This window comes from Callorhinus ursinus, unplaced genomic scaffold (assembly GCF_003265705.2).
Source record: "Callorhinus ursinus isolate GAN/ISIS: 27379988/994484 unplaced genomic scaffold, GSC_fseal_2.0 scaffold11, whole genome shotgun sequence".
NCBI classification, from domain to species: domain Eukaryota; kingdom Metazoa; phylum Chordata; class Mammalia; order Carnivora; family Otariidae; genus Callorhinus; species Callorhinus ursinus.
Genome location: NW_027397073.1, coordinates 40,323,612 through 40,349,954, shown reverse-complemented (window position 1 = coordinate 40,349,954; position 26,343 = coordinate 40,323,612). Strand labels below are relative to the sequence as shown.

Sequence of the window (26,343 nt, the reverse complement as noted above, 5' to 3'; positions counted from 1 at the left end):
AATATCTACTTCAAAGTGTCACTGTAAAGAGTGACACACACACACATACACATATGGATGATATATAATGTATGTATTAGATATTATATAAGTTAGATATTATATATGTATATGTGTGATATGTGAATATATATCACAAAATATACACATATACATACAAAATTTATATATATATATCACAAAATACACATTAGAACAGTGCTTTGCACAGAGTGCTATTATAGACATTATTTGTAATGCAAGCTGTTCAAAAAAAATAAGAGAACAGAAAAAGCAGCAAATATGCTCTTCTAATATACACGGAAGCACTTTTCTTAAACCCACACGTGCATTTGCCTCACCAGTTATATTCTCCTAATTTGCCAGCTCCATGTGCACCTAGCAATACTGTAAAATACCCAGCTAGTGGGCAATGACTGAACAAAGAGGAGAGGTTGCCCAATTCGAGAGCAGACAGGAGATTTCTCAATGGTGGTTCCTTAGTATCCCAAACCAGACTCTGGGGGGCGAACATGCCTCTGGAAGCCAGCTGTTCCTCCAGCGCTGGGGTGAACGAGGACTGTTTCCATTTCTGCTGGCCTTGCTGTGGAAGGTTCCTGGGTGGGGTGCAAGCCCTCTCTGACACCCGGGGCAGCTTGCGAGAAGCAGCGATGGAGAGCCCCGGGCGGAGGCGGAGGTCCTGCTCTTTCTTGGCGAGCTCTCCACTTGTGAGTCTAGGGGAGAAGCTTGTGCAAATGCGAGGCCAAAGTCCGAAAGCTGGCTCCCTCTGTACCATTTACTTTTATTTCATCAGCCAGCCTGAGACTGGGTAGAATTCGAATGGCCCCTTGCCTTGCTTTCCAGGACCTGCTCATGCAGGTAGATGCGGTGTGTAACAAGGCACACAGTGGCCGGCAGTGTTTCCGATGGATGAACAGGGCAGACCACGCAAGCACTGTCACCTGAACACTCTCTCCTTTCAGAAATCTACACTAACACCTATGCGGGCGGAGGAACGGTGGAAGGGGGTGTGTCAGGAGTGGAACTCAACACAGGGCTGGGGACAGTCGCTGGCCTGGCCGTGGGAGACCCAGCAGGAGCCCGACGGAGAAGGAGTTCCACAATAGGGACCCAGTGGGAATATGCAGACACGGGCCTGAACATGGCTTTCCTGGACAGCTATTTCTCTGAGGTAATCCCCCTGCACATGGTTACTCAAAATAGTCTTGAGACTGAATGATAACAACAATGGCAGTAGGTTCTTCTGAAATACGTTCAGTTATTCTCAACTCTATCCCAATCAGGAAAAAAAGAAAGTATTTCATTTCTCCTTAAGATACAGAAAGCCAATTCACCAAATGCATTTCATATTCAATTGACATACATCCATTTTAATATTGTGGAAAAGGCTAGCATCTCTCATCATTCCCTACTTCATTTTTCCATTTTTTTTTTTGTTTTCTGTTTCCTTCTGGTTTTCCTACTTTGTTTCCCATATTAGCAGCAAAACAGGAGGATCCTGATCAAGAAAAAAAAAATGTGTATCTGTGTCCTGTCTTTACAGTGTCCTTCCTGCTCTGCTCTGCAGGTACCTCCAATAGAAAGTAGAAAAAAATAGATTAAAGGCTAGGAAGGGGGAAGGAAGAGAATGGTAACTCAGGAACAGAGCACCACCATGACTTGATGATAGATCAGGGCCTAGAATCCCTGTCTCCTATTCTGTATCCAGTGCCCTATCCCAAGGATACCTGTCCCTCACTAAGAGAAGGGATCATGGGTCTATGAGCGTTCCAAAGAAGAAAGCTCCATAGGCATTAGATTGGCCTAACAGAGTAGCACAAAAGATAAATAAATCCCCTTGTGAATCCCTACTAAGTATGCTTATTTCATTTAATTAGCAATCCATTTCATATCACATTTCAACTAGCCTGTTTTACTCCCTATATGGTAATACATGAGTTTCACCACTGATCTTAACAACAACAACAAAATGCTAAGGATGTTGTGGTAATTCTAAGCTCTTTCCTAAAATTGGTGGTTACAAATACTATCACAGACTATGCATGAATAGCATCGACTATTTAAATGAGTGATCGAGTGGTGCCCGGGTGGCTGAGTCGTTAAGTGTCTGCCTTCGGCTCAGGTCATGACCCCAGGGTCCTGGGATCTAGCCCCGCATCAGGATCCCTGCTGGGGCAAGAAGCCTGCTTCTCCCTCTCCCACTCCTCCTGCTTGTGTTCCCTCTCTCGCTGTCTCTCTCTATCAATTAAATAAATAAATAAATCCTTAAAAAATAAATAAATAATAAGTGATTGATATCACTTAGTATACTCAATAAATGGGCACAAATTATATATGTATCATAGAAATGTCATAGAAATTATATTTAACGAATCATTCATAAAAATCACACTCATTTTAAAAAAGCTTTACCATTAACATCAAAATTGTACTGGGCATTCCGATACGTCAAATAAAATCAAAATGTGTTCTCCTTTCTCTGTGTACACTGAGGTCATCCTTCCCCAAATATTTCAGCTCTACACTTAAAAATTGGCACTACATTTCAGAGGTGGTGAGGCACAGACTCTCCCTCTACTAGGTGGAACCTGCAGAATGGTGAAGTGCTTCCTTCCTGCCACATTTTACACCACCACCCTCCACCCCTACAGCCAACATGTGCCCCACGCAGGAGGGGATTATCCTCTTACGGAGGTGTCACTTCAAAATATTAAACGGCAGGGCGCCCAGGTGGCTCCGTCGGTTAAGCATCTGCCTTCAGCTCAGGTTATGATCCCAGGGTCCTGGAATCAAGTCCCACGTCAGGCTCCCTACTCATCAGGGAGTCTGCTTCTCCCTCTTCCCCTGCTGTTCCCCCACAACTTGCACTCTCTCTCTCTCAGATAAATAAAAAATAATAGTTAAAAAATATTAAACAACAAAGTTTTAAGGTAATATCAAACTCATGAAGAACTGATTTCAAGACTTAAAACCATTTATTTCCAATGGTAGAATTTAGAGTCTAGTACATAGTACAGACTGGAGGGTAGGCAGCATGATGTAGTGTAAAAAGGATAGTTGGACTTGAGGTAGCATTCTACAATTATTTGAGTCTTGGGCACACCATTCACTTTCTCTGGGCCTTCGGTTACCTTATTTATAAAATAGAGAGGGGGTAAGATTATAACAGGTCCTGGGGGATTTCATGGAACCCAACAGGGCCACAGCAGCTGAGGGAAAGTGAGGAGAGAACTAGCAGCCACCCCAACCTCTTCAAATAGAGAAGTTCCCTTTCATCTGTTCTACATAGAGGGCTCCTAGGGTTGTCATTAAAAATAAATTGAAAGTCACAGTAGGTAACCTCTTATTGTCTTTTCCTGTTAACCTAACTCCAAAGACATCTTGGGTCTCTTCGCTTAGGTCACATAAAACCACTGAACATTTGGACATAAGTCTCTGAAACTTAAAGATATTGATATCTTTATACATGCTTTTATTCCAAGTTGATCAACTATCTCTCCTTAAGTAAATAACATGTTGAATATAACTAAATATATTTTGTTATTTCTAGACCACCTCAGAAACAAAAGACTATAAATCCAAAAAACTAAAACCTTGCTTTTGAACAAATCTAGATTGTCAAAATCTGAATAAAATGTAGAAATTATTTGTTAGCTTTCAAATAAGAACAATGCACATTTATTCAAATTCTATGCACCATTAATACAGACTGATCTCCTTTAAAAATTCCATTTAGAATTTCAGCAAAAAACATCAGTTTTTTTGTTTTTTTTTTTTTTTCAGTTCATTCCATTAAAATCTCAAATCAAACACCTCTAAAGCACTGTTGTTATTCTTTGGTTACTTTAAGGGAAAAGAAACTTCTAATTTCCATTTTCTTCTGATTTTAGAAAGCGTATGCTTATGCAGATGAAGACGAAGGTCGGCCAGCAAACGACTGCTTGCTCATTTATGACCACGAGGGAGTGGGGTCTCCCGTTGGCTCCATTGGTTGCTGCAGTTGGATTGTGGATGATTTAGATGAAAGCTGCATGGAAACTTTAGATCCAAAATTCAGGACTCTGGCTGAAATCTGCTTAGATACAGAAATTGAGCCATTTCCTTCACAGCAGGCCTGTATACCTATCAGTACTGACCTGCCTTTGCTGGGGCCTAATTATTTTGTTAATGACTCCTCAGGAATGACTCTCTCAGAGGCTGAATTCCAGGCAGAAATGGCAATACCTGAACCCATGATCCATGGGGATATTGTAGTGACTGAGACTTACACAACGGCTGACCAATGTATGCAACCCACTACAATTGTTTTCGATCCTCAGCTTGCACCTAATGTTGTAGTGACAGAAACAGTAATGGCACCTGTCTATGATGTTCAAGGAAATATCTGTGTACCTGCTGAGTTAGCCAACACACACAATGTAATCTATACTGAGAGACTGCTGTCTAGTCCTAGTATGCCTGACATGAGCTGTGGTAGCATGAATGATGGCTGTATGGGACCTGTAATGAGTGGCGGTATTTTGGTAGGGCCCGAAATTCAAGTGACACAAATGGTAAGTCCCAACATTCACATAAGCCAAACCACTGGTTCCACATCCCCGATGACATCTCAACACAGAGTAACACGGTATAGTAACATACATTACTCCCAACAGTAAGTGTTTTGGGTCAGTATTCTATAGGGAGACCTTGCACTTTGTAATCACCAACATATCCGTCAAAGGTGTATAATGTACTATATTTAACGTTTTAACAGCCAACAAATATTCAAATATCCTAAGGTCAGTGCCACTCTTTGAATATATCTTTTAGGGGGTGAATATGGCTAAGCACTTTAGTTATAAGCCTTTTATAATTCTTTCTGGCTTTAAATAATGTGCCAAAAACTTAAAGAAAATGTGTTCTATCCTTTGATACTGTCTAATAAATAGCACATAACTCATAAGGCGAATCTTAGAGGTCTTCAGGCCTATAGGACTGGTCATGTAAGCCAGGATGCCCTTGTTCTTGGAGGCTGCAAAAGAAGTCTTGCCTGTATTTACCAGTCGTATTTATCTCTTGAGAAATATTTCTGTTAAAAATTTTTAATTGAAAAAGTGAATGAAGTGTACATTTCTGAAAGGAGTATGAAAAGGAAAATAGAGCATCTCATTAGCAATCTGAAATCATTTGTCCCTTCAAACAGTTTCTCAAGATATGCACTATTTAGGGCATGATTAATATAATACAGGGAAAGAGTTTGCCAGCTGAGTGCATCACTGAAAATGGTTCACTGAAAAGAATTACATATGTATAGATATGCATATATACATAAGTCAATATGGATGAATTTTTATCGCACTTTATTGATTTATATCAGTAACTGTAAATTCAGGATAGTAAAAAGAATTATGACAACAGTAGAGTACAAACAGTTCTTAAGGAAAGCATTAGAGTATTTCCTTCTTGCGGAGAATGTTTTTTCTATTCTTCCTAATTATGTCAGAAAACCATATGAATATGGTTTACTCCATTTTGTTGACCCAAGTCATAGACCCAAGTCATAGAGTCAAATGACCCAAGTCATTTGATTTGGTGATCAGATATTCTGCAAAGCACCTGGTAGTTATGCATGTATTCAACAATATTTACTTAGAAGCTACTATGTATTGAGTGCCAGTCTTGTCTCTATGAATAAATAGATGAAGAAGACAAACATGATTTCTATCTTCCTAGAACTTCTAATGCATTTCTAGACTTAAAACTCTGGGGATACAGATTTGAGTTCCTACCAAGAATAATTAACAAAATATTTAAGTCCATTACCAAGTTGTGTTTCTCTTTTTAACACTGTTTCTTATCTTGAATGAATGAAATGGAAACACATCACAGATTGCTTACTTTTAGTAGGTATAAAGCGGGCTTGAGAAAAACAAGTTCTAGCAAGATCATTTTATTTAATTCTGTAAAATATGTAAACTATATAGTAGTAACTATAATGTGACTCGTAAAATAATGTAAATGAAATAAACTTATTTTCAGGGCTTATTCCTTTTGGAAGGAAATATTTATAGTGTTTCTTGCCTAATTTGTTCCTTTATAAATAAAACTACTATAGAATTTGGAGCATCTCACATAATCTCTCGCCCAATTCTCTCATTTTACAGAAGAGGAATTTAGAACCAGAGAGGTAAAAATGACCACAACCTGCAGGTTGTGGTACAGAACCTTGAAGCCATTGCTTGGGTACTCTGGCCCGGGTTTCCATACTATAACTTCATCAGACATGGAGAGGATCAAGATTGGCCTGTTGCATGGTCCTTGCTATTTCCTAATTGGAAGAAGAAGTATCTTTCAAAAAAAAGACAATAGGTTTTGTGAAGTTTAAGTGCAGAATGGCTAACACAGTATAATGCCAGAAGGTTATTTACATGTTTTCTCATCTTTTCCAAATTACATGTATTACCAGTTGTTATAGTCATTCCTCACTGTACTTACTCACAACCAAGATCCTGCTACATTTCATAGATCTATAATTTGATGAATCCATATGGCAGCCAACGAGCATTAGTACCATGGTCATTTTAACAGTCAACAACCAGCGATGCAACACCTTGCATGCATTCAGTGCTATGGCATATCCTGAAGAGGATATTTCTCTCTTGAATTCTGCATTCTACTGGGCCAATAATTTTTAAAATTATGAAAAAACTAGTGAATAATTAAATGTAAGGTGCTAATGGGTTTAAAACTGAAGACACTATAAGATTTGAGAAATGACGAAGAAAATAGTACTAAGCATTTAACCGAAACCATTTGTGAGAAGGCTAAGAAAATTTCTCTATGAACTTTTCTATCAATACACAAAGATTTAAGGGTGCTTCCAAAAGAGGAAATCTACCTCTCGTGGATGTTTTCCCTCATGCTGTTCATGGAAACAAGACCAGAACCACTTTATTTTCTCTTTCAACATTATCAGTGAGGAAGAACTCCTCCATTATTCTAAGATGGTCCATATCACTCACATACGATAAGCCTCTGAAGTTGGAATATTATCAAAATATCATACCAAACAAAATAGAAAGCATCAGGGCGCCTGGGTGGCTCAGTTGGTTAAGCGACTGCCTTCGGCTCAGGTCATGATCCCGGAGTCCCGGGATCGAGTCCCACACATTGGGCTTCCTGCTCAGCAGGGAGTCTGCTTCTCCCTCTGACCCTCTTCCCTCTCGTGCTTGCTATCTCTCATTCTCTCTCTCTCTCAAATATATAAATAAAATCTTTAAAAAAAAAATTGGAAAGCATCAGGTAAGATTTCCCCTTCACTGCTGAAGATTTAGGGTATTGATTTATCTAGGATATAAAGATCATATAGCATTGATAGCATTGATGTTAAGGTTTGAAAATGGACCCAGAAATCCAAGAAATGAGATTTAATCAATAAATATAATAACATATAGTTTTAGTCATATCTCTTGCCCCACGCAATTACCTGAAGGGAAGGCATTATCAAATGCTTAAATGGGTTCTCTTAGAAAAGTCTTATTAGGTGAAGGGAAAGGAAGACATTAAGAAGACAGAGTATTTATAGGGGCGCCTGGGTGGCTCAGTCAGTTAAGCATCTGCCTTTGGTTCAGGTCAAGATCCTAGGCACCTGGGATATGATCCCAGCCTAAGCTCCCTGCTTAGTGGGGAATCTGCTTCTCCTTCTTTCTCTGCCTCTCCCCCTGCTCATGATCTCTCTCTCTCTCTATCTCAAATAAGTAAATAAAATCTTTTTTAAAATAAAGAGTATTTATAAACTTGTTTCAGAAAAAAATGATTTGAAAAAATTTCTTCTTTTGGATATTTCTGATTGCAATATATTACCAAATGTAATAATGTTTTATATATTTCTTCAATAAAAAATATATGATAAAGAAAGAAATGTTTCATTTTCTCTTTGGCACATGTAGGGTTCTACATGCAAACACGCATCCAGAAAACCTTTCCCCATTGTGTTACTAGGTGATTATCATGTCTATTGTGATGGGTATGATACAGGAGCATGGATTTACATGTAAATTGAAATTCAGAATAATTTATTTACTCATCAATGGTAAAATTTCTCAAAAAAATTATTTTCTTAGTAAATGCTCACTATAAACAAGTCAACTGAATAAATTCCAGAAATTGTTCTAGACATTGTATAAATTACAGAATTAAATATCCTCTTTTTCCCCCTTGGATTTAAATTCGATAAAATTATCATTATTGTTCCTCTACCAGAACCACTAATTTCTGTTGAAATAAGAAAACGATGAATTTTCGTAAGGGGAATTGAGGAAGACTTCTTGAAAATGGTGAGATCTGAGCTAGGCTAAGCAGAATTGCTTTAGTTTTTAGGTATAAAAACTAAAAACATAGGATATACTCAAAGAATACTAAGTGGTCAAATTAAATATAATAAAAAATGTCTAAAGCAAAATAGGCATTATAAAATTATTACATGGTCAGCCATTTGATATGATGCTTACTGTACTAATTACTCAGAATATATGATCCTATTGAATTCGTAAAACAACACTATGGTGTATGACTGATACCCATATCATCCATGAGGACACTAAAGCATTGTTATTTTTATGTTAGAGCTTTTGAGTAGCAGGGTTAAAATTCAAACCTAAGATGGCCTACTCTTAATCTTCAGATTCTTTTGACTTAATTCTGGAAGGATATGTGAGAAAGGCAAATGGTAAAGAAACGTGAGTCCCATTAGGGGTTTGGTTTTAACTTGGTATAAAATGGGAAATAAGTGAAATTTTGTGTGCTGGTAAATGGCCAGCTCTCATTTTAGGAGATGACACTGGGGCAACCATCAGGACTCCTCATGACAGCTGGTGTGCTGTTGATCACAGAGACACCCCCAAGACCAGAGAGGCAAGGACCCTCCAAAAACTCAACATTCCAAGGTGAGATTGCTGGCCCCAAAGCCTCAGCGATCCTCTTGGACCACCACTGTGATGAACAGGTATATGTTGGGCCTTCTGAAGTGACTCCAATCAATCAATCAAAGTTTTTCTACAGTGAATGCCCTTGACCTTTTTTTTTTTCCCCCACTTCAAGTGAGGTGTATGGACTATTTGCAGTTCCTGGAATACGGCATGCTTTCTCATACTTCTGTCACTCTGCCGCTCCCTGGTTCCTTAACCTGGAACCCTCTTCACTCTCTTCATCTACTTAGCTTTTCCTACTTACCCTTCAACACTCAATTGTTCAAGCATTGCCACTTCTTGAGAGCATTTCCTGGTATCTCTTTCACTGCCCCCAAGCTGCTGGCTTAGCTAGCTAGCTCTCCTCTACCCCCACTAACACACGATTTTAGCCTATGCCTGCCAGTCTGTGAGCGCCTTGGGGAAAAGGGCCCTGCTTTTCTCCAGTGTTAATAGAATATCTAGCATATAACATACACTCATTAATTTGAGAAGTGAAGAATATAGTCCAATTCTTTCAGGCACCTAAAAGGAATTGTCTACTGTTTAACAGCATTGCCTCTGGATAGCAGCCTTTTGAATGATCTTTGAAAAGCTTGTATAAATGCCATCCTTGGGAAGAAAATGTAAGTATACAACTCACAAACACAATTAATTTCAGGAGAAATTTACTTTGTGCAGAAAAAGTAATAAAGTTATTGAAAACCTCAGGTGCTTTTTGAAAGAAATTATGTTATAGTTGAGTAAAATAAATTTTAAAATGTTACAGAGAAAGGGATTTTACTTTCAGGATTTACAGAATAATACATCAGAAGAAAGTTAAAATTTCTGAGAATTTGAGAGACAATAATAAAATTACCTTTCATTAGAGCCATTGATTGTGGGTTTTTTCTCTTTCAAAATCATTTCTTCTATATAAGGTCAGTAACAAAATGTGTGTGTGTGTGTGTCAGAGAGCATTACAGCCCGGAAAAATAGAGTTCCCAATATTAAGATAAATGTTCTTTACTTTTTATGAAAACCAAATCAAGGAACCCTAAAAATTATACTTACATATTACATGGAAAAAATTCCCAGAAAGCCAACACTTATTGTCACTACATATGGTATAATTTCCTGAATGTTACAATATTTAAATCGTTGTTACAATATTTTAAGCATGGACTAATTATTAAATACAGGCAATGAAAACTAACTTGCTAAGACAACTTCTTTAAATTCTATTTCAGCTTGTTTAAGGAGTCCCGTGGCTCTGTTGGTTGAACCTCCAACTCTCAATTTCGCCTCAGGTCATGATCAGAAGATGGAGCCCCATGTGGGGCTCAGCACGCAGTGCAGAGTCTGCTTGAGATTCTCGCTGGTTCTCCCTCTGCCCCTCCCCACCTCTCTCTCTTTCTCTCTTTCTCTTTCTTGCTCTCAAAATAAAATAAAATAAATCATAAGTAAGTAAGTAAATAAATAAATAAATACATTCTACTTCAGCTTATTTGAAATAACGGTAAGACTGAAGAAATGGAGTTCACACCAGGAAGGAATCCCTGATGGGGTTTGCCAGCGCTTTTGTGGATTGCTAAGAAAGTGAATAAACAAAAGATTGTGAGGTATCTTATCATTTTAAAAAATAATAAAGGAAAAGGCAATAAAACCCTTCTCATAATTACACAAATAAATTCTCTTTTATAGATAAAGATAGGAATTGTCTGGAACTCAGGCATCATGTGCTAACACAAAGTGCTTGTGCATTAGCTCATATGCACGTGGGATTGTGCCTAGACAGTCAATGTAGGGAAGGGTGGATAAAGTGAGTTGAATAAAAGTGGAACAAATGAAAATTGAAAATTGTATTTATTGTTGTTGGCATAAAAGATCAACTCTCAGCATTGAAAAAATTTTCTTAAAAAGAGGTTGGGTTAGAAATCCATACAGCTGAGTTTCTCTGTGATTAGCAAGATGACTAAGTTAAAGGCAAGAGACTTTAGGCTGACTATGTGTTTAATAGGGAGGCAGTGAATATGCATGGTGAGTGATGGTGAGGTGTTGGTACAAAAGTCTCAGTGCACACATGTGATCAGCATAAGCACTGGTTGACTGGGAAGTCTTCATTATGTATTTAAATACACAGGAGGTACTGACTGGGTGGGGACTTTGGTATCAGTGAGACATGAGCCACCAGGTGCGGGGAACATGAAACTACCAAGGTGTTGTAAAGAGAGAAGAATAAAAAACCAAATATTTATTTATTATTATATGTAAAGGATTACACTAATTGCTTTTCAAACATATTCTCATTAATTCACTTATGATCTGTCTTTCTATATGGAGAAAATTGAGAAAAAGAAAACTTATGGGAACTACCACGACCTAGTTCCAAAGCTTATTCATTCATTCTTTAAATGTTTTCTGATCATTTCACTATTTACCCATGAGCTAATTGCTAGGAGTAGAGAGGTAAACTAGGGTCCTTGCCATCAAGGGCTTCACAGCCCAATGCAGAAAGAAGTAAAGAGTTAAAATGTAGTTTGACAAGTGTTACCCAAGAGAATAAATAAGAGAGCTATGGGAAAAGACTGGGGGCATCCAGCCAAGAGGGAAAGGCTTCCCAGAAGAAATGATCTTTCAGCAGAGACTGGAAGGACCCATGAGAAAAAGCCAGATGAAGAAATGGGAAGGGCACTCAAAACTAGAAAGAATGGGAGAGAAGCAGAGAAACCGAGGACATGGAAAAAGAGATTAGCTCCTCTGAAAACTGGAAGGAGTTTGGTAAGGTTGGAGAATGAAGGAAGATAATTGTAGAGACAAGAAGTCAGAAGCCTAAATTTGTATGGCATACTAAGGAATTCTTATTTTAATCTGAAAGTTAAAGAGAACCATTGAAATATTTAAAGAATAGTGAATTTGAAATCACTTGTGAAGTTTGCTCTGGTACAGACAGAGGGGGCACAAAGCTATTGAGATCGGTGAGGAAGCTGTGTCAATGAACCAAGGCAGTGAGGGAATGATTTGAGTTTCATCTACTCATCATAATCCTTGAGATAATGGACCAATTAACTGCCCATATCACAAAATCGTAGTATGAGTGTGTATTTCATGGGGCACCTGGGTGGCTCAGTCGGTTAAGCATCCAACTCTTGGTTTCAGCTCAGGTCATGATTTCAGGGTCGTGGGATCAAGCCCCACGTCAGGCTCCATGCTCAGTGGATAGTTTGCTGGAGAGTCTCTCTCTTTTTCTCCCTCTGCCCCTCCTCACGCTCTCTCTCTAAAATAAATAAATCTTAAAAAAATAATTGTGTATTTCACATCACTAAATGGTGGCAACCAGTTATACCAGCTATGTCCCAAAGATGGCACTGTAACCTAAAGCCACCAAGCCCAGTAAATGCCCTTGAAATAGTAGGGCTCTCCCTGGAGACTATCTGCTAAAGGAGCAGAATATGGATACTAAGACCCAAACTTTCACTTCAAGAATAATATGTTTTCTACATTTATAAAGGAGAGAAACGAAAAATTTTGAAACAGGTCAGTGTTAAGATTTTAAGGGTTTTTTGGTTTTGGTTTTGGTTTTTGCTATTTGTACAAAAATTATTATAAAAATTATTTTCCTAGTATAAAATTATTCCTAGTATAAAATCATTATTTTCCTAGTATAAAATTAGTGTGTAGTTATTGTAGAAAATTTAGAAAATATAAAAAGGTAATGGCAATCATATACCATCACCCAGAGACAACTACTGCTAACACCATGATAGTTTTCCCTTCAGTTAACCCTTTCCCAGCTCTACCCTTCAGCTGACAGATTAACGCCCAAGAAATCCAAATTCGTGACTGTTATACTTTGTTTCTACATCCTTTCTCCACACCCTTATTTGTTATATCTCACTTTAAAGTTGCAATTATTATATATAAGAGTTTGTGCCTATTTTATATTTAAAATTATTTTATTTATTTTAGAGAGGGGGAGGGGCAGATGGAGAGGAAGAGTTTTTATTTTAAGATTTTTTTAAAAAATTTTATTTATCAGGGGCGCCTGGGTGGCTCAGTCATTAGGCGTCTGCCTTCGGCTCAGGTCATGATCCCAGGGTCCTGGGATCAAGCCTTGCATGGGGCTCCCTGCTCCGCGGGAAGTCTGCTTCTCCCTCTCCCACTCCCTCTGCTTGTGTTCCCTCTCTTGCTGTGTCTTTCTCTCAAATAAATAAATAAAATCTTTTAAAAAATTTTATTTATCAGAGAGAAAGAGAGAGAGAGCACAAGCAGGGGGAATGGCAGACAGAGAAGCAGATTCCCCACTGAGCAAGGAGCCCAATGTGAGACTCGATCCCAGGACTCTGGGATCATGACCTGAGCTGAAGGCAGACGCTTAACTAACTGAGCCACCCAGGCGTCCTGAGTCTTTTTTTTTTTTTTTAAGATTTTATTTATTTATTTTAGAGACAGAAGGAGCAGGAAGGGAGAGGGAGAGGAAGAGGGAGGGAGAGAATCTCAAGCAGACTCCTCGCTGAGCAAGGAGGCTGACGCAGGGCTCCATCTCACAACCCTGAGATCATGACCTGAGCCGAAACCAAGAGTCGGATGCTTAACCCACTGTACCACTCAAGTGCTCCTATTTAAAATTCTTTATAAAAGGGTTTTAAGGGATATTCATGCCATGAATGAACACTGAGGTTTCTTTCATTCCCTTTATATTGTAAATAATGATGTGGGACTTTACATGCACTTTACATTATTTCCATTGGAACTGAAATTTCTGCATTTATTAAAGAATTTGTACACATTACATTTATTCATTTATTAAAGAATTTGTACACATTATTAACAAGATAGTCCTGGATATTCTTGAAAACACCTTATACACTGAAGTACAATAATCACAGCAATAGTATATATTTTTTGATTTCTGGAGTTCCAGTTTCCCTTCCAATATTCTGATGGAGACCATGAGTCTAATAGATGTATCATATAGTTATGAAGCTTATATTCATCTGTAAGGATGCCAACATTATAGAGGAATATTTGGATAGCTATGCCTTGCTATCAAGGCTTAAATTATCCCAGGTGAGGGGCACCTGGGTGGCTCAGTCAGTTAAGCATCTGGCTCTTTATTTCAGCTCAGGTCTTGATCTCAGGGTCATGAGTTCACACCCTGCATTGGGCTCCACATTGGGCATGAAGCCTACTTAAAAAAAAAAAAGATCCCAGGTTATTTTTGATGGCCTTAAAACCGACTCATTTTTCTCAAGTGAAGACAATATATCTATGTGTTCAGCCCTGATCAATGTATGGTATAATCCTAGAACCAAAGTTATAGGCTGTAATTTTCTAAGAAAGTACCAAATATCATCTAACAATTTGAACCATGAAAAAAAAATCTCTCTCCCCAAAAAAGTATGAGAAAACCTAATCCACAATGCCACACCGGCATCTCCCAAGTACTGCCTATAGGCTGGTTGATAGAACAAGGTTCACCATCCACCGAGAAAGATCCTTAGATTCAGGTACATACTTTAGAGGAAAAGAACTATGCCCAGCAAGGATAGAACATAATCTGATATGATGACTGTAGATCCCATCCTGATGGGAGATTGAGATTTTTACACTGTCCAGAATACATTAAGCTATGACTAATACTCCACAATGTGTGGCTTTCCTGTTCCTGATGTTTCCCACTTCCACAGTTTCAAACCAACGTTTCTCCTCTGCCTCCCTTAACTTGGGAATTTACATTCTCTGTTTCACCGGCACTGAGATTTTGTCAGGAGAGAAGTTACCATGACAAACGATGTTAAAAAAATCACAATAAAATGTTTTGTTTTACCCTTGAACAGCAAGGATAGAAGACCTGGACACTTGAGGGAACATCTGGCTTATTCAGTAACCACTTTCAAAACAAGTACAACCAAACTTTCCCCAAACAACAACCACAAGCTAATAAGATTCATTAACTCTTGCTGATGGGTGTCATCTATTCAACAGCAGCATACTCTTCACAGCATGGCTAAAGCCAAGAGCTTCCACCAACTGCTGAAATCAAGCAGTAACTTAGGACCATATCTCACAGCAAACTCCACAAAAAGTCAACTGGAACCTTAACACTTTTTTTCACCCACCTCAATTTCATAAAATGCATCAGTGAAAAATAATTGATTATCTAAAGAAATGAAAAGGAAACTCCACTACCATATTCTGGTAACCGACTACTTTAAGTACTTAGTGCCTTCCTTCCTCAATCTTCAGATTTTCTGATTAGGAGACCCCGGGTAGCCTTGCTTTCTGTTGGGAGGAAGCAAGGAGGAGAATCTGAAAGAGGGAGCAGTGCTTCAGTAGAACAAGAGGGAACAGGACACCTACCCTCCTGTAATTCAATCCTCTCCCAGTCACTCACCAAGTCAACCGTGCCTTTCTGCCCTACACCACAGGCTATTTCAGAAAGGAAAACTCAGCAGGTCAAGAAGACAGCACACTCCTCCCAGATTCCTCTCTCCCCTAGAAAGCAAAAGAAAGGGAGGGGAGAAAAGACTACAGAAAATCCCACTGGTTTAGGAATTATGGTTTCTGTGGCATCGAAAAGGGTGTCCTTTCTCTGAAATAAGGGTGTGTTCAGTTCATTGCATGTTTTGGCAGAGTACTTGTTAAGTGCTCTCACCTAAGACAGAAAAGCATGTAGCTCAACAGGAAAAAGGCTGAGAAGTGAAATCTGAAGTTGGAACCACTAAGCTCCATGATAGTTAGACTGATTAGCAGTGAATACATAAAAGAGAAAACATCCATCACTTTGTCAACTGGAAAATCTGGGCAAAATAAAAAATGCTTTATAATGAGTTTTGAAATTTAGAGCAGTTGGTGATTCTTAGGGTTGGGTGCATAATTAATAGTAACCTTATTTCCTGGATTTCCTGGACAGGTTCACAATGATCACCATCTCTTTCACCATCCCTTAACTCAAAATCATCTACCTGTTATCCATTACCTCCTCATTCTTGTTAAACAGGTTGAGTTTTAGAAAATGCCGTCGCCACTGGAGGCATTCATTAAATATTTGTCAATTTCACATGCCAAGTTAGTCATGTAAAATCCTTCACAGCACGAATTGAATTAGTCACTTTCTTTCTATGCAAGGGCACACCCTGATCTAAGATTCTAACACTATCTCATTCATCTTTGTATCTCTAGGCCCAAACTGTGCCTTGTATATACTAGACACTCAGTAAACGCCAGTGGAATGAGTACTTGTTGACTGAATTACCCTTCTTCGATCAATTCTTAATATTGTTTTAAAAATTATCTCTTCTACTAGCTGTAGATTATAGGAGAATCTATCTTTCTAAAAGAGAAATCATAAAGAGATATTAATAACTTACCGGGAGGTAAAAATGATTAGATATTCACCTTCCACCTCTCAAGGCTTGCAGCTCTGCATAACTGGACTGAGAATTCTATTCATATTTGGGACCAATTCTTGGACGAGTCACTTAAAGCTGTTCACCTTACTTTATTTGTAAAACTGGAGAATTGGATTATACCAGTGTCTTTCACACTGTGGGTCATACTCCTTAATAATAGGTCTTTAAGTCAATTTAGTATACCTGGCTCGATGAACATTTTTAATGGAATTAAACAGAATATAAAAGAAAAAGAAATAGCAGAGTACATCACACATAGTAAGAGTATGTGTTTGTGTCTGTGTGCACTGGCTGGTGACAAACTATGTTTTTGACTATGGTTAAAAGAAGTCTGAAAACCACTAGACTGGATCATCTTAAGTTTCCTCAGGTTCTCAAATGCTTGAATTTTTTAACAAGTTGAAAGAGAAATCAGAAGGGTTTTAGGGCTGGAAATGGGGAAGCTAGAGCAACAAAAGAGGGCAAATGCCTCTTGGAGCAGAGCAAAAGCAGTTCAGGTGAGAGATATCTTAGTGCCCTTAATATTATTCACATCACATGAAAATAAGCACTAGTCAGATCTCTTATATAGAATACCTTTTCCTAGGAAGCACTGGGAAAGCAAGGCTGTTATCAATCCCTGGAATACTAAGGAAGAATTTGTAAAATGAGCACTCAGTGATCCTCACCTACCATAGACCTATTATGATTATAACTAAGGAAAGATTGTTCATCTACATGGAGAAAAGCCAGTGGGTTGTAGGTGCAGCATATCTTCATTTACACTGAACCTAGCAAACCCCACTTTTGACAATCTTTGCTTTGATCTTCAACTTTTAGAGTATGAAATAGATGGCACTTTGTAGATGCTGAGGCATGTACCCATGATTCCTGCTCAGTGGCAACTTGTCATTCTAACCTGGCCACAGGATGGGATTCTCACTTATGCCATACCACTGATGAGACATGCAATGGCAGGCAAGTCCCTTACCTCTCCGGACTTCCCCGTTACCACCTTCCAAATGTAAGTTTCTGGAACAACATATGTCCCTGGGTATGGAACTGTATGAACTGCTCCTGCTTAACAAGATAATCCCTATCACACATGAAATCTTTCCTAAAATGAGAGTGACCTGAGGCATTCCAGGCATTTTGTTCAAGAAGAAACCAGTTGTGGAGGATCCTCTGTGAGTAAAACTCCAGGTATGTAATCCCCAGGATGTTTTATAGTCAAGTGAGAAAGTTGGGGATGAAGCCCCTTGAAGAGCAGTGAATTATTGTTCCCCAAGCAACAAGTCTTCCTAAAGAACCTCCAGAATTCCTTGAGATTTTTGTTTCCCTTTTCCTGTGCTGCCCTTCTTCATGGGCAGGGGGCTTCCGGGGGCTAGGTTCAGTGCCTCCACTGCCCCCACCCTCACCAGACATACAAGCTCTAGCAGAGTGGATTTTAATTAAATTTAAATGAACAGTAAGCAATTTTATTAGTTGGATCTTTTTGTTTGTTTGTTTAGTTGGATCTTCTTTTAAGAGTAAGAAAACAATGGGGGGATTTATGTTTTCTAGTGAAAAAAGGAAACATAAAATTTCCTTTGATAAACAGACTAATACAAATTTCAGATCTACATTCCACCCAGAGGTCTTATAGAAGAGGGAAAAGAAAGAAGGGGACAATAATAGAAAAGAAAGAATGGATGGGGGGGTTACCGGAAAAAGAGGAACAAGAATGGAGAGAGTGGGCTGCACCCAGAAAGACAGGCTGGAGGGGACACGTATCCAGAAAAGGGGTTCAGAGCCTCTACTGGGCTCGCAAGCCTGAAGATGCCTGCTGCACTCTGGAACAAGCCACACCTGCCCAACCTGATCTCTGACCTCACCAGGAAGCCCGCACAAGGCGGAGCAGAGATATTTCTTGTTCTAGGATAGACAGTCATTTCCTGGTTTGGAGCTGGGTGAACCAATTAGTTGCCTGTTGTGCTTCTTAATTTGTACTCCATTCCCGTTGTTGTTGTTCTCAGGCTAATCCTAAACGCCAAACTCAACTTTTATTCAGACTGCTTCTCCCTCATACCGGACTTGGATTTCTGACTGCTAACATAACAAGAACGTTTTCAGACACTGAAACTTGTCTGCAACCTACAGGGTAACTTGGAATCTCTGAACCTGATCTCAGGAACCACCACACCCCCAACCCCCCGCAAGGGCTCTCTGACGCATTCTTTCAATGCAACATTTAGACGCATGATTCCCAGCCCACATTTTGCTGACTTCCAATCCACTGATTTCATTTTATTTCAACAAATAGTTATTGAGTATCTGCCATGAACAGACAAGGCACTGGGGCTACAAAGAAGAATAAGACACAGTTCGACCCATGGGGACATTACTGAATAGTAAGAGGGATCAACTCTTAAGCAAATACTTCAGTATAATCTTTAAGAAAGCTCTACCCACGTGCTATGTGTGGGCATGCAGACACAGAGCCCTGGCTAGCCTGGGAGATCAGAGATGGTACCTGAAGTACATAGGAAGGATTCTGGACAAAAATGTCTGATTCATAACTGCTGAACCTTTAGATACAGCATACAAGGATAGGGGGACAAGTTTAACACAAGGCTGATCTAAAAGTAGGACATTTTGTAGGAAAACTGGCTCAGTCCTTTCAACAAGTTGGTATCATTTAAAAATGGGGGGGCACTGCTAGAATAAAATAAATTTAAGGTGGAGTTACAGTCCTGAGTTAGATCCTAATTTGGAAAAATCACCTGTAAAAGCCATTTTTTTTTTTTTTTGGCTTACCTGAGGAAATTTGAATATGGACTGAGTATTAGAAAAGATAAATGTTTATTGACATGGAAAGGTAGAGAACAGATAGGAAAAAGCAAGTGACAACGGAGCTCTACAGTGGAATCCCCTTTTGGCTAAAACAGAAAATCACATATATGTAAATAGAAAAGTAAGTGGAAGAATTTCAAGCAGGAAAAGAAACTTATATTTACCTTCTAGGTACTTATATGTTATACTAGGAATTTTCTTTATATCATGTATTTAATTCTCCCAAACTCCCTGAAAAGAAAATGAAATTAGCCTCATTTTCCAGATGAGACATGTATTTGAAAGGTGTAGAAATTTGGTGCCTTTATTTTCTTTTTGTGTGCTTGTATTTCCTAACTTTCTACAATGTATGTTTACTACTCACATAACAATCAAAATCTAGGGTTTTTTTTTTTAATGAATAAGATAATGAAGACAAAATAGGCAAGTACAGTACTTTCCAACTTCGGTGAACCCACATCTCCTTAGGTCCCTCTTTTTAGGGGGTTGTGGGAAGAGCATAAACTCTGAAGTCAGGCAGATCTGGTTCAAATCCCAGCTACAGTACTTACCAGTATGGTGATCTTGAAAAAATTACTGAGCCTTGGTTGTCTTGTCTGCAAAACGGGGTTAACAACATCTTCCTTGTAGGGTATTTGGGGAAAATAAATAATTAAATAAATGATGTAAAGAAAATACTTTGTGCCACAATTAAGTACATAGGGGGTACTCAATAATATCAGTTCCCCTGCTGCCTGAAATGAAAGTGTGTTTAGGAGTTCGATGAGCTTGAGGCTCTTGCCTCCTTAGGGGAGCCCTACTATAAGTCATTCATTCACCTACCAGGTCCTCTGCTCTACCTATTGCTCCTAGCTTTTATTTATTTGGCTTTCCTGCTCAATCTGGAGCCCAACTAAATAATAATTCCCTTCATCTCTACCTCCTCATCCAATCATTCATCCATCCACTTACTTACTCAACAAGTGGCTATTGAGAGCCAAGCAGTGGACCAGGTGAGAAGTGGCTCCTGCCCTCTCGAAGCTTGTGGTCTAGACCTTGTGAAGCAGGTATAACTCTCTTGAGCTACGTGTTGCTTCCTGCGTTGCTTGTATTAGTTCAGGACTGCCTTGATTTACAATGGAGTCACCCACCTGAAGTCACTGCCTAGGGGCCCCATCACCTGCCCTTGTGAACCACTGGATGAAATGCTGGCTCACAGCTGACTAGACTCTCTAAGAGTGTCCCCTTGGACTTGGTGAGGAGGGCAGCTGCTTCCACTCTCACCTGTTAAGAGCCATCTACCTACTACAGTCCAGCCCTCCCACCAAGACAGCAGGGATCACTTTTTTAAATCTTTCGTGCTTCTAGAAATATGCCAGTAAATCCCAGTGCACCTAGTAACATCACTTTTTTATTTATTTTTTTAAGATTTTTTTTTAAGATTTTATTTGTTTATTCGACAGAGAGATAGAGAGAGAGCACAAGTAGGCGGAGAGGCAGGCAGAGGGAGAGGGAGAATCAGGCTCTCCGCTGAGCAGGGAACCCGATGCGGGGCTCGATCCCAGGACCCTGGGATCATGACCTGAGCTGAAGGCAGCCATTTAACCAACTGAGCCACCCAGGCACCCCAACATCACTTTTTTATTAATACTCATTGCCAGAACAGCAATCAACCGCCTCTATCTTCAGCATGAAGAATGTTGTATCTAAAATAATAAAATATGCTATTTGGGCTTTTCATTTCACATTGCTACAGAAAATAATGCTTTTCCTTACTTTTGCCCTATCTTCGCATTTCGAGTGCACATCATTCCCAGTCATACCAGAAAACAATGCACACCCTTGGTTACTGTGCCAACACCTTCAGCAGCATGGACACAACTGATTCATGTGTTTCCAACCACATTGTTCTTATTTAGGGCAAAACACATGACTCAAAGGAATTCAATAGCTCAGTATTTTATGCTAATTTTGTTACTAGACAAAGCCCTAAAATAATCATTATATATAACTCCTTCTGTTTTTGGCCAGGTCTATCTTTTTCTAAATGGTTTAAGCGTCAAATTGTAAAATCCCTATTTTCTTAATAGCTAATGCTTTGAAAGGAAAATTATTAAGCATATAATTAATCAAAATATTTTTAAATAGAATGTTACATCTATATTTAGTTTGACATAAATTAACAAATGTGATATTATGATACATTTTCAGTGCAATTTTTTTTACATTTTCTCCTCAGCTTAATTACCCCTCGCACTCCTAAACACATAAGTAGTAGTAGTATTCTCTTGCTTGAAAACCCATGCTAACAGTGCCATATTGTGCTTTGGGCTTTTCTCTATGTTCAAGTAATCATTTATAGTAACACCTACACACACACATACATATAGACACACACACATACATGCATATTTTACACACTAGTCTATATTTTGCTCTTTTCACTCAGTAGTACCCCATACAAATATCTCTAAGTCAATTGGTATATATTTAATTAATAATTAATTCTTTTTAATGTCTGCAGAATATTCTGCTTTCTGTGTTCTATTTATCTATTCCTAGACCAATACCATATTTGTTAGGGTGTCAGAGAACCAACTTTTGTCACCTCCTTCTATCCAAAGCAATTGAGAAATAAGGTATAGAAGATAAACACAAAAATAAGTATCAGTTTTTATTATTTGTAGCAAAATAAATGTGGATGATGTGGTTAAGATGGGCAGTCATGATGAGCATACTAATATTCATTCCAGAATTAAACTTACTCACCCAGTCACAAACAACCCCCACCACCTGGACCAAAGGATGGAGCCTGTCTCTGAGACCTTATAGCTAGAAGAAACAGAAAAAGTATCTTCTCAACAGGCTGGCACCAAAAGAGAAAACCCTGGCTGGAAAGTTGAGTGATAGGAGGGGGTAGTAGGCTGAACCTACTGTCTATAATTCCTTTTCCCAAGTTCATTAATCAGACGGTTTGTTCTCCATATAGACGGTTTGTTCCATATAGACTTTAAGATTTTTTGTAACCTCCTCTGTCTCTATCCCTTGCATAAACTAAAGGTCAAGTCGGAGGACTGCACTTAGATTTTTTTCTTTGAGAAACTGGCATTTTATAATAGTAATTCTTTTCATCCAGGAACATAATAATATCTTTTTATTTTCTTAGATCTTATTTTATGTCCTTCATTTTTTTAAAGATTTTATTTATTTATTTGTCAGAGAGAGAGAGAGAGCACAAGCAAGGGGAGTGGCAGGCAGAGGGAGAAGCAGGCTCCCCACTGAGCAAGGAGCCTGATGCGGAACTCGATCCCAGGACCTGAGATCATGACCTGAGCCGAAGGCAGACGCTTAACCAAGTGAGCCACCCAGGCATCCCGACCTTAAAAATTTTTTTTAAAAAAGTGCTATGTGAAAATGTGTGGTAATAAGTTTGAAAACACTGGAAGATATAATCTCCTCTACAAATGTAAATTAACAAAACGTAACTCCACACAAATGGAAAACCTCAACAGACTAACTGAATATTGCGGAGCTTCAGTCTAGTGAAATTTGGGGTAACTGGAGCTAAATTTCATAAGCTCAAATCACTTCCTTCAAGTGTAGGCTAACCAACCCAAATTATTAGAAATTGAATTACTTCAAAGTCTAAAGGAATAAAAAGGTGTTTTGAGAATCTGTCAATCCTGACTTCACATGGAAAATTGGAGATTAACGTTAAATCACCAAGTTGCACAAGTTAATCAGCATGCACAAACATCCGTAAAATTGGCATTGTGTTTAACACATCAAAAATGAAGCCCGAAGTGACTCATGGATGCGCTGTGCTAACAAGGAGAATAGAGTTTTCTCTACCTTTAATCTCTTGTTAGGTGTAGCCTTCCAGAAATGGGCCAAATATGTTGCAGCTGTGCTAGCACTGGATCAAAGAACATAAACTCACGCTGCAAAGACTGTGCTTTGAGAAATATTCAGTCTAAATGCACCAATAGGAATTTTCAGAGGTTTCATTAAAGGAAAGTAAATTGAAATGATGTTCAAAAAAAGTCAATGTGATACAACATAAAAAAATAGAAAAAAATTCTATAGGTTAAACATTTTTCTGTAAGACACGGATTTATGACCGATTCAGATAGATAATGGGTTCTGATCCTCTTAATGTCAGTGAATAGAATAATGGTGTTTATTCAAAGGCAGGCCAATTAGACATGCCCAAAACTGAAGAAAAAACATGTTCATGTGTTTGAACTGAAAGTTCAGTGCTTCCCTAAGTACTAGGTGAATACAAAACTGATCCACATGATATGAAAGTTATTCTACCCCCAAAAAAGCAGCAGCAAGAAAATAAACTTGAAATTTCTGTTCTCTTTAATTAATCTTTTCAGAAGGTTTTCTGGCTCCTCATCAGGACATGAATTGTAAATGCACAGTACAATAAGTTGTACAGGTTTTACAGGTTTGCCAAATTTACCTGGAATTTACTAATCATATAAGTATCTGTGTGTGATGCCTCACTAGGTAAAAAGCCAGTAACACATGAGTCTGGTAGAGAAATGCGCAGCCCCTGAAGAGTAAAGAACGACAAGCTGCTCATTTTTAGAAGCATCCCCTTTCCTTACCATATAAGAGCAAGTAGTCCTCAACTGCAGTCTTTCCTGAAATCCTTGGAAATCATTTTTTTTAAGTGTTCCATGCTGTTTTCAGATTCCATCTTTCCACAGTTTGGTGTCTGGGGCATAGCTGAGAGCATAAGATACGTTTATCCATATCCACTGGTAGTCACACCTTGTGTGTGGCACGTGGTTTGAGAAGCTGGTGGATCATTCCACATATTTCTTCCCATGGGTGGAGTCGTGGGGTGAAATTTAAATGAAAACAATCACAATCTTTTTCCTCCTTAGGAATTAACGACAACACCGGTACAATTTGATTACTAAAAAAACAGAAGATATGGCTCCCATGATACTTAAAAATACTTGAGGACATATGTGAAATGTACTATTTATCATCAAAAGGAAGATTAAAATGTATAAATAAAGGGATCATAACCAAAGCAAGAGAGTATAGTAAATTACTATTTGACTGCATGTTTGTTTTCTCGTATCTTTTCCTATCCCATCATCGTATCACCTGAAATGGTGAAAAGACCAGGATAATGTTAGATCCAGGAAGGATGCCAAGTCCTTAGGATCTAACCAAGATCCAGAACTTACTTAGCTCTCGGTTCAATACCTTAGATTGCTATGCTCGGAATCTTAACTTTATTTTAATTTATTAGAATCTAATAAATTGTTAGCATTTAAATAAACAACATTTAAATCTTTTCTTTAAAAGATTTTATTTGTTTATTTTAGAGAGAGAGAGAGAGAGAGTACAAGCAGGGAGAGCGGCAGGCAGAGGGAGAAGCAGGTTCCCCCCTGAGCAAGTAGTCTGATGCAGGACTTGATCCCAGGACCCTGGGATCATGACCTGAGCCAAAGGCAGACACTTAACTCCCTGAACCACCCAGGTGTCCCACAACATTTAAATCTCTTAACAGAACCAAAAATTTTGTTTTCCTAAGGGTACTGTTTTCTCATAAAAGAAGCAGAAAAGATTTATCTGTGACAAACATTATGCCTGGCAGGGAGGAAGGACTGGCATTTTCTTACACTATCCCCAGGAGTGCAAATTGGTATAGCCTTTTGGATGATGATCTATTAAGACTTTGAACTGGATGTGTCCTTTGTTCTAGCAGATAATACTTGCACAAGATTTTTAAAGATATATTCATTTGTTCACCCTGCAAAGTCCTGGGAATATGCTATTAAATGAAACAGACATGATTCCTCCCTGATAGAGCTCATAGTCAAGAGGTGGAGAAAGGCAAATTAAGCAATCCAACTAAGAAAAAGCAGCTGACACATGGTCCTAAGCCTGATAGGCAAAGCAAATTGGGATGACTGATAAAAAGATAATGAGGAAAAGAGTGTCCAAGTGTGGGGAATCAGAAGGAGAGACCTCACTGAGAAGGTCGAAGAAGCTACCACCTGATGAGTGAAAAGAAGCCAGCCAGGAAGAAAGAAACTGAGTGAAGGTCTAAGGCAGAAAAAGAGCTGAGGGTTTCTGGAGAACAAAAGTAGACACGTGACAGGGATGGAGTGTGGGATGTGGTTGGAAAGGAAAGCAGAGTTGATCAGGCAGTTCCTTGTAGGCCTTGCCAGGCAGTGCTGCTTCTGTTCTAAGTACGCTGGAAGCCACGATCCTTTTACAGGTAGCAGTCAGGGTGCCGAGTGAGGGGTGGACTGGGCAAGAGAAGAGAAAGGTGCAAGAGCTCAGTCATTGTCCCACTGCCTGGTCTACATTAGAGATGTTAGGAATCTGGCTAGTGCAAAAGCCCATAGATGCAGAACCTGATGGATTCCGAATACATTTTGCAAATAGATCCCACCTAGTCACTTTGATCTCCAGCAAACCACAAGAACCAAATCAAAGATATTCCTAAAGAATGTTGGAGTAAGCATGATGTGCATTTTAAAAATTCCTCCTTCATGCTTATTACCTGACAAAAATACTCCCAGAAAAGCAATTGCCTAATCAGATTAAATCGAAGCAAAAAGATATTGACCCTAGTTTGCAGCTTATATAAAAGTTTTTTAGATATGCAGTCACCCATAATCACCCTTCTGAAGTTTGGGCTTCAATCAATATATGATAAAAACTACACAAATCTTTTTAAAGAAATAATTCCAGGAATTGCAGAAACATGGTGAATCATGTTACACACCATCTAATAGAAAACTGGATTAACAGCTCTATTTTCACTAATTATTAAAGTGCAGACTCTTCTCTGCTGATGTACAATTATTACATTCTCTGACATTTCTGCATGCCTTCAGGTATGATTGTAATGGAAGAGGTCTGATTTCCATTACCTTGAACAACCAAGGGTGATGGGTCACAACTTTTGCAGGCTATTTCAAGATGTATGTATAATCTTGTTAACGCATGATTTGTGGAAGTAGTATCTTAGTTCATGGATTTTGGATATTCAAGAACGATTAAATACAAGAAAGTAGTGTCTGACATATAAAATATAATACACACATGTTTCCAGTCAAAACAAACAAAAAACCAGTGAAGGCTTGCCAGTGAAGGCAAAGTCTCATTAACATTCTCTACTTGGTGAATAATAGAACTGCTATAGATAATAAGTGTTTAGAAACATCACAAAA

General features: G+C 38.7%; 2 protein-coding genes and 1 long non-coding RNA gene across 3 annotated transcripts in view; 2 read left to right on the top strand and 1 right to left on the bottom strand.

Annotated features, from left to right (window-relative positions):
* Positions 1–4,658, top strand: part of DSG4 (desmoglein 4) — a 41,075-nt gene extending 36,417 nt beyond the window's left edge. The window contains 2 exon segments of the mRNA XM_073898539.1: positions 963–1,171; positions 3,891–4,658. Of these exon segments, the coding sequence (XP_073754640.1) occupies positions 963–1,171; positions 3,891–4,658 (977 nt within the window).
* Positions 1–26,343, bottom strand: part of LOC141373745 (uncharacterized) — a 147,157-nt gene that overhangs the window by 72,306 nt on the left and 48,508 nt on the right. The window lies entirely within an intron of this gene.
* Positions 8,816–26,343, top strand: part of DSG3 (desmoglein 3) — a 49,796-nt gene continuing 32,268 nt past the window's right edge. Inside the window, exon 1 of the mRNA XM_073898538.1 lies at positions 8,816–8,986. Within this exon, the coding sequence (XP_073754639.1) occupies positions 8,816–8,986 (171 nt within the window). The remainder of the gene's footprint in view (positions 8,987–26,343) is intronic.